The sequence below is a fragment of the Eutrigla gurnardus genome (genome assembly GCF_963514095.1).
Source record: "Eutrigla gurnardus genome assembly, chromosome: 3".
In the NCBI taxonomy this organism is placed as follows: domain Eukaryota; kingdom Metazoa; phylum Chordata; class Actinopteri; order Perciformes; family Triglidae; genus Eutrigla; species Eutrigla gurnardus.
This window is the reverse complement of record NC_139917.1, coordinates 14,444,409-14,453,684: the sequence shown is the minus strand read 5'-3', so window position 1 is coordinate 14,453,684 and position 9,276 is coordinate 14,444,409. Positions and strand designations below refer to the sequence as shown.

General features: G+C 40.7%; 1 protein-coding gene across 1 annotated transcript; it reads left to right on the top strand.

Annotated features, from left to right (window-relative positions):
* Positions 1-5,934: 5,934 nt before the first annotated feature.
* LOC311009139 (lysozyme g-like) lies at positions 5,935-9,257 on the top strand. Its single transcript, XM_084003116.1, has 5 exons — positions 5,935-6,076; positions 7,181-7,258; positions 8,379-8,593; positions 8,685-8,841; positions 8,915-9,257. Exons 1-5 carry the CDS (start codon positions 6,073-6,075, stop codon positions 9,046-9,048), a joined length of 588 nt encoding a protein of 195 aa, XP_083859242.1. The 5' UTR covers positions 5,935-6,072; the 3' UTR covers positions 9,049-9,257.
* The last annotated feature ends 19 nt before the right edge of the window (positions 9,258-9,276 follow it).

Below are 9,276 nucleotides of genomic sequence, written 5' to 3'. Positions count from 1 at the left end.
TTCAGAAGGTAAAATGTTAATCGCTCGTTTTGTCACATTTAAAACACTTTTTCAACTGATCATTGATTCAGTTTTCCAAAACTAAGTTCATTCATCTAAATTCACAAAATTTTCATATTTTTTGTTTTTTTGCCCAACAGTACCACAATTTACTGCTAAAGGAATTAAGGTGGATATTTCTGCAAGCTGTTGAGTAGAACCAGTCCTTTTCCATATCAGTGTGATAACAAAGAGGTGATCAGCAGAAAGATCAGCTTTGCACAATGTAAATGCATAAAACTCCAAACAAGTTGGGTTTGAGCGTATGCAGGGTGGTTTTGTTACAGTTTGCTGTGTCTACTACTCACTATGATAAAAGACAGCAAGACAGAGTCAGAGCACACAGCAAATATTAGTCTGAGTAAATAGAGCCTTTAAAACCACACACACACACACACACACACACACACACACACACACACACACACACACACACACACACACACACACACACACACACACACACACACACACACACACACAATGACAACTAACATGGTAAAGTGACAAAATTCTTCAGATCAGATGAAGGATCACTGATTTTTTTCATTCTTGAAGAATCTGCAGATTATTTCCCCAAATGAATGAGTTTGCCTTTGTTTGGTCATGTCAGAAAAACAACTGCCCACAACAACCTCTAAAAACCCTCAAAATGGTTTGTTTGGTCAAAGAATCCAAAAGCCAAACACGAAGCTGGAACTGATGAATTGTTTCAGGTCAACAGAACCCAATGTTTTCCTACACCATTTCCCACTTTAACGTGACCCACTTTTGCTCCTCACACCCTGAATGACCTGACCCGTGACGCTACGCTCACCAGTCTGTCTTCTTTGGAGAGTTCATCGTACAATGCAGCAGACAGAGAGCAGGAATAAAATAAAACATACAACAGACAAAAAGCCAAACCTTCACAGCGAGGAATTACAGGGAAGTCATTATGACTATTTTGCTCATGAAATAAGCTGTCAAGCCTGCAAAACATGAGTAAAGACTATAATTTTAACCCCGAGTGCATGGTAATCCTGGAGAGCCACTCATTGAATTGACATCAGCGCCATCTGCCGGTTAGTCTTTCACTTTTTTTTTAGGAAGCAGTGCCCCAACTACAACCACTGACGGCTCAAAAGTCACCTGTCTTTAATGTCTGTGAAATTGGAAATGTCTTTAATGACATGATAAGGTCACACATATGTTACACATCTTGAATTAAAAAAAAAATCACAGATTTAGGCAAAAAAATACAAGATAAAATACGATTAAGACCATTCACCACTAGACTTGCATATGAGGCCTTGTAGAGAAGGCTATGCAGGAACCTATACAAACCATAACGTAGGTTAAATTAACAGAAATATAAGAAACAGATAAATATGTGGCTGGACCTGTTAACCTGTCGCCATGGTTCCCATTAAGTGCACGCAACAGACCACAGACCAGTGGTGGAATGTTACTGAAGTACAATTTTGAGGTCTTTGAACTTGACTTTATACATACTCTTCTACATTTTAGATACAAGTACTGCACTTTTTTTTCTCCACTACATTTATTTGGCAACGTTTGTTACTGGTTACTTAACAATTTAAGATAATTTAATATAAATCATACATTATGATGTATTATAAATGAAGCTACCCAGCAGCATATGAAGTAGTAAATTAGACCCACCTTTACTGGTTGGAATATAAGTGATGCTTATTAATGCTTAAAACATTATAATCTAGTGATATAGGCCTATATGATCCTGAGTACTTTTACTTTTGGCACTTTACTTTTATTTGATTTTTACTTTGATTTTGAATGCAATTATGTTTTCTTTAGGGTAAAATCTCCTGAAAAAGGTACACAGGAGTAGCTTCAGGTGGTTGCAGCCACCGCTAGATGGCGCCAGGCAGGGCTGGACTGGCAATCTGGCATACCGGGCATTTTCCCGGTGGGCCGAGTTCCCTCGAGGGCCGATGGCCTCCCCCGTTTTTTTTTGTTTTTTTTCAAAAAAAAAAAAAAAAAAAACTGACCGGCGGCCCACGATGTCATGTTGACGGCCCTCGGCCCATGCATGAGGGGAAATCCTCGCGGCTGGTTTGGTTCATCAACGTTCTGTTTTCCCCCGTCGCCATGGCAAGGCGTCCCCCCCGCCGACCCCCCTTAGCTGCGCGAGTTTGACAGTGCGTGCGCGTATGTCAAAACCAAAACACCAAGGAAGGCTGAGGAATAGTCATCCACTTATATTAATAATAATAATAGTCATAATAAACTAATAGTATAAAGCAGCCATCCCCAATTAGCGGCCCGCGGGCCAAATCCGGCCCGCAAGAGCAAATCCGGGCCGTGCGGACCCAGTGACTAACTAATAACCTGCCATAAGGTGAAATAAAGAGTCGGTAAAGTTGAAAATATATTCACAGATTCGGGATCAATACATCTGAAGTGAAACGTTTTCAAACACAAATGATGCCTCTTTCCCACCGTAATATCAAAGACTACGAGCTACAAGCACCAAAACACAGATTTTTTACAAAAATCAGCTGTCCTCTGAGCTGAACGGAGAACATTGATCTACGGTATATGCGCAGTGACAGCCGGGCGAGTGCGCAGGGACCGTCTGCAAATTACAAGACAAAAGCAAGACGCTGCAAACAAAAACCATTAACGCTACTGTTATACAATATTGTTTTCCTCTTGTGCGCCACTTGCTGAAGTGCTGTTGTTTTTTGTTGTTGATCAAAATATTCTCCAGGGGCATTCAAATAAATAAATCGTTGATATTGGACTTATTTTCTTTCAAGCGTACATTTTTATCTGTCCCTCAACACAGGCTATGACTACTACTACTATCTGCTACTACAACCAACCTGGACATAATTTGGCCCTCAGTGAAAACTAATTGGGGAACCCTGGAAGGCTCAGCACTGTGTTTTAGTAATTTTTCTTTTCATCTTTTCTTGAATGCTTAAACTCCTCAACCCCATTTAGTATGTCAACATTTTGTATTAGTACCAGCAGTTTGTAAGAAATTGGTCAGTAATTGATGTCATATTTTGGTTCTCAAAATTCACCAAATTGATGCATTAAAATTAAATCTATTAAAAATATTCTCCCGGGGGGGCATGCCCCCGGACCCCCCTACAAGATCACAAGCGCCCCACGATAGAATCCTGTGGGAAACACTGCTATTGGTACACAAAACTGGTAGATCGGCCCCTTAGTCATGATTGATTCTGGGCTGGACCAATTACAGCCGAGGGGCGATGCCCGACAGTGTACAAGCATTGTCACAAAAAAAATTGTTTTCATTCATAGGCTTCATTGTCTTTCCATCGATACCTGGTGGGCCGGTCTTGGCTAAAAAAATGCCCGGGCCGATTTTTGGTCCCAGTCCAGCCCTGGCGCCAGGTCATACTCATGGTAACTAATTATGGTCCCGGAAACCAACCAACTACTATGCTGGAATAATATCAAATATATGTGTGACATACTGTGGTACTTTTTTTAATTAAATATGTCTGGGGCTTTTTTAGGAATAAGATATTTTAAGATTATAGATTGATACAGGACCCCTCATGATTATCCCTCACTGTTGCAAATGCCTATAATAACAATACAACATAGTGTTTCTGAATAGAATCAGCTACTCAACCTTTAAGATCAACCTTTAAGATCAAACTGGAGCTTTTTCAGGTTTCACCTGCAGCCGAATCAAGAAAGACAAATGCTGCGTACCAAAGGATATACAATATGTGACTGAGGACATTTTTGAAACAAATGTGGACTTCTGTGCAAAAAATCGAAAAATTCCTCAAACAAAAGCCTCGTGGGATTTGCACATTTAAATCTACATTTACATTTAGGGCATTTAGCAGACGCTTTTGTCCAAAGCAACTTACAATAAGTACATTTGTTGAAAGAAAGAAACCACAACATATCATTGCTGATAAAGTAAGAGTGAAAAAATAGAAACAAGTGTTAGGTCCTCGTCTGAGTAAAGTAGTAGCTGTTCAGCAAGGATACCTTCAGTACAGTCTTATGATCAAAGTGCTAGGTAAGAACATAGAAGTGGGTTTTTTTGGGGGGAGTGGAGGTGAAGTCTGAACAGGTGAGTCTTGAGCCTTTTTCAGAAGATGGCAAGTGACTCTGCTTTCCTGACATTAGTCGGGAGTTCGTTCCACCACTGAGGACCAGAACAGAGAAGAGTCTGGACTTTGCTGAGTGACATTTGTTTGATTTCAGCGATGGTGGTACCAGCCGGCCAGCTGAAGTAGAGGAGCGAAGTGCTCGCTTCGGGGCATGAGGTTTGACCAGTGTTTGAAGGTAGATGGGTGCCGTTCCATTGATGGCCCTGAAGGCCAGTGCCATCGTCTTGAATTGGATGCGTGCTGCAACAGGGAGCCAGTGGAGGTCACGGAGGAGGGGGGTCACATGGGAGAATTTAGGTAGATTGAAGACAAGGCGTGCTGCAGCGTTCTGGATACGCTGCAATGGTTTAGTCGCAGAGGCTGGGAGTCCGGCCAGGAGAGAGTTGCAGTAGTCAAGGCGGGAGATGAACAGTCACAAATCCTGCAACGTGAAAAGTTGAAAGTTGCATCTACTACGGTGCCTGGTGTGCAGCCTGCAGATGAGCTGCTGCTGAGCCTGTTACAGTCAGAGGGCTGTTTCTGGTAAATTAGCTGCCTTCATCTGCTTCCCTCCACAGGAAATTACCCCGGCCAGTTTAATGAGGATCTGTCGTGGAACAACAGATGGCAAAGAGGAGGAAGAAGTCAAAAACCTAAAGTGAAAGTAGACCGACATAAATACGGTCGTGTATCCTGCACGTTTGAACAAAGCGGTCAACAGTTGGTCACTGTGGTACAGCTCTAGTGTTACAGCTTCAAGGACAAGGATGTGTGATGGATTATGCACATTTCCTTTTATTTATATGTGTGTGTATTTTCCTTTTCACTGCTTATTGGAAACTTTATCAAATATTAAAGCAATTTCATTTCAGTTTGACTTGAAATATGACTTCTTATCTGCACTGCAGTGATAATTTACTTAAACATTCACAGAAGAAGTCTGGAGGATACACCCTTTCAGTTTCAGTTTGACTCAGAGCATTGAAGCATGACATATTGAGGTATTTCTTATTTAGTCTGAAGTGGCAAACAAGATCTAAACTAGTGTGGCTTCATTTTGAAAGTATCAGGGAGCTCATTAACACCTGATAACTACTTAATTGTGCAGGTTTGAGGATTTATTTGTGTTTCTTGTGGCCGAATTTGCCTTAATTTATTTTATTTTGTAAAAAAAATTATTTATTATTGTTTTAGTTAAAGGGCTATCATTTGGCAATATCTGAATTTTCACATTGATATTTTAAATTCTTTACTATTACACGTTCATGCTCTGATTATTGAAACAGTAAATCAGAAGTTACTCAGCATTTCAGTTTGACTTGAAATATGACTTCTTATCTGCACTGCAATGATAATTTAGTTAAACATTCACAGAAGAAGTCTGGAGGATACACCCTTTCAGTTTTAGTTTGACTCAGAGCATTGAAGCAGGACATATTGAGGTATTTCTTATTTGGTCTGAAGTGGTAAACAAGATCTAAACTAGTGTGGCTTCATTTTGAAAGTATCAGGGAACTCATTAACCCCTGATAAAGAATACAAAATAAATAAAACAGATGTGGACTTGTGTGCAAAAAATCTCAACATTCCTCAAACAAAAGCCTCGTGTGGTATATAGTTTTAAGATTATAGCATCATAGTCTGTAGAAAGAATATTATTTAGAATATATAATATACGTATTGTTTATTTTGAGCCTGTTACAGGAAAGACCCTCCCTTACTGTTTCTGGTAAATCAGCTGTCTTCATCTGCTCCCCTCCACAGGAAACTACCTGGGCGTGTTTAAGAGGCAAAGGGGAAGAGGAAGTCAAAACCAAAAGTGAAAGTAGACAGAGACGTGGCATAAATACGGTCGTGTGTTCTGCGAGTTTGAACAAAGCGGTGAACACAGCTCTAGCGCAGGAACACCATCACAAGAGGAAACATGGGTGGGTGCTGCTTATGTTTACGGTTTACCGGTATCACGTTCAGCTTTCTATGTTTCCATTGGAGCATGTTTACATTTGAGTTACCATTTGTCAGAATGTAATATTGGAAGCTTGCTGTATTTTTACTTTACGGGGTTATTGTAAGAGTAGTTTTAATGCAACTTTTTTTTTTACTTTTCTGAAGTGTATTTGTGAAGAAGAAACGCGACTTTGACTCCGCTACATTGGGCTACATTCCGCCCCTAAACGTTTCGTTTTTTATCCATTTTTTATTCGGTGCGCGATCTGTTTATTTCTGTCCGAGACTTCCGCCAACAGCTCTCACGTGACTCCGTTTTACCAATCAAACGCAGCTCGGTCCGTGAGCTCGGAGCATTACCAGGGCTGTCTACTGGCCAGGTTTCAACAGCTGTGTAATGCAAATGAGTGACAGTCTGACAGAAGAGAATGTTTTGAAAAAATAATGTATTTGAAACTACCTAATTGTGCAGGTTTGAGGATTTATTTGTGTTTCTTGTGGCCGAATTTGCCTTAATTTATTTTATTTTGTAAAAAAATAATGTATTATTGTTTTAGTTAAAGGGCTATCATTTGGCAATATCTGAATTTTCACATTGATATTTTAAATTCTTTACTATTACACGTTCATGCTTGGATCATTGAAACAGTAAATCAGAAGTTACTCAGCAGTTATTCAGTACTTGAGTAGTTTTTTCACTAAATACTTTCTTACTCTTACTCAAGTAACTATTTGGATGACTTGATACTTTTTACTTCTACTTGAGTAATATTATTCTAAAGTAACAATACTCTTACTTGGGTACAGTTTTGGTTACTCTACCCACCTCTGTTGGTTTGTTTTCATTTGCCACTCGTCAACAACAAATAATACAATAAATGTACTGTTAAAGTAGTGGCAACTTTAAGTTTTGTACTTAAAGTTCACAAATCAACGGGTTTAACATACTGAGGCTTTTTGTTTGCTCAGCAAAAAAGCGTCCTGTTTTTACCGTTCATTATATGTCATGGAAATTCAGCAGGGAATTTGACATTTGCCTAGCATATGCTGATGTTGATGAAAACTAATGGACTGAACATCATCAGGTTTTGGAGACATCACGAAGGTCCAAACTACAGGAGCCTCGCCGCAAACAGCTCAGCAGGACAAGCTGACCTGTTCAGGTAAACACAGACACACAGCCGCTGATTTTATAAAACAACAGTCATGTAGTCATGTGGTCGTGTGTGTGTGTGTGTGTGTGTGTGTGTGTGTGTGTCTATCCACAACCAGTGGGCATTTTTCTGTTGAAAAGACATTTAACATTAGTTGTCATAAGTTTTTCACCGTCTATTTGAAGACGTTGGAGCAACATCAGAATGTTCTCATTTGAAAACCAGAGTTGTAAAAAAATAAAAATAAAATAAATAATAATAATTTTATATTTTTCTTTATATAATTATATATTGTAATAAATGTTTCAAACCATCTTTTTAAACTTAAACAATGCTCACTGTAAAAGTAGTAATGCACATATGTAGTCATAGGAACACCTTAATGGTTTGGCTTTAGACTGGTTTAGCAAACTCACATGCCCCCTTCAACAGACCTGGACTGAATCTGTGTTGTTCCTCCTGTATCTGATGCTCAACAAATCGGTCAGACCCCCCATGCTCCAGCACCCTGGAGTAAACTTTCCCAGGGGAGGCTGAGCAGTGTGATACCCCGAAAATTTGAGCACACTCTCCGGACCACCTTTTTAAAAATAGGAACCACCACCCGGCCTGCGACTCAACAGGCACTGTCCCCGAACTCCACATGATAATGAAGAGGCGTGTCAACCAAGACATCCCAACAATGTCTCATCCACTTTTCCTTGCCACCAAGGAGCTTTTTGACAACCTCGGTAACCTCTGCCAGGGATATGGGCGAGCCTTCCCCCAATTCTTCAGACTCTGCTTCCTCTGTGGAGAATGTGTTGGTCAGGTTCAAGAGTTCTTCAAAATGTTCTCTCCATCGCTCAACAATATCTCCAGACAAACCCTGTGTCATCTAACGATTTGCCAGAACTTCCTTGAGGCCAACCAAAAGTCTTTCTTCATCGTCTCCCCAAACTCATCCCACACCCTGGTATTTGCTTCAGCTGCAGCTGAAGCCCTTCTAGCCCAACAGTTTCCAACAGCATGCTCATAAATTTCCCCACACCCGCCCGGCACCTCGGGAACTCTGGAAAACCAGGGAAATAGATACATATTTTGCACTGAGGCCATGTTCATGTTCTCTGTTTGATTTCTTTCTAAAAAGGTGTGAGGGCATCACACACCATGGCAGAGACCGATGCGGGCAGAATGGAAAAATACAAATCCAAAATCAACAGAGTGGGAGAAAAATACGATATCGATCCGGCTCTCATTGCTGCCATCATCTCCAGAGAGTCCAGGGCTGGAAATGCATTGAAGGATGGCTGGGGAGACTACGACCATAGCAGAGGAGCGTATAATGCCTGGGGACTGATGCAGGTTGTAATAAAGTCCACTGTTTTACTCACATCCTCTTAATAGAGCCTCACATTACAGCAGTGTTCATGCCATTTTGTTTCCATTCCTGTAGGTTGACGTTAATCCAAAGGGAGGTAACCACACACCGCGTGGTGATTGGGACAGCGAGGAACACCTCTCTCAAGCCACCGGGATCTTGGTTGACTTTATTAAGCTCATCCGCAACAAACCAAGTTTTAAGAAATTAACCGCGGAGCAGCAGCTGAAAGGTTGGTTTTACTGGATCATCACTCACACACATGCACCAGCTCTCATCACACTTTGCTTTGTTTGTCTTCACAGGAGGGATAGCAGCCTACAATATGGGGGATGGAAACGTCCATTCCTACGATAACGTGGATGAAAACACAACAGGCAAAGACTACTCCAACGATGTGGTTGCCAGAGCGCAGTGGTATAAAAGACATGGCTTTTAATGCAAACCTGATGCTGTCCACAACAGAAACCTCCAACTCAAAGATCTCCTGCTAATAATCACTCTGTAATGTTTGCAAAATGTAATGTTTAGCGTGTTTACTGTCTTACTTTTTGTGTAAAGTGCAGCTGTGGCTGATGTGAATGTCATCAGTTCTGCAGGTGATCTACCTAAATAAAAGTTTTGGCCTGATGATGGCTCTACATGAAATGTGAATGTCATGTTTTAG

Bases quoted from the DNA above. Each gene is read 5' to 3' on its own strand.
- LOC311009139 (XM_084003116.1), top strand. The intron at 7,259-8,378 runs GTAAACACAGAC...CTTTCTAAAAAG, and splicing joins GGACAAGCTGACCTGTTCAG to GTGTGAGGGCATCACACACC. The intron at 8,842-8,914 runs GTTGGTTTTACT...TTGTCTTCACAG, and splicing joins CGCGGAGCAGCAGCTGAAAG to GAGGGATAGCAGCCTACAAT.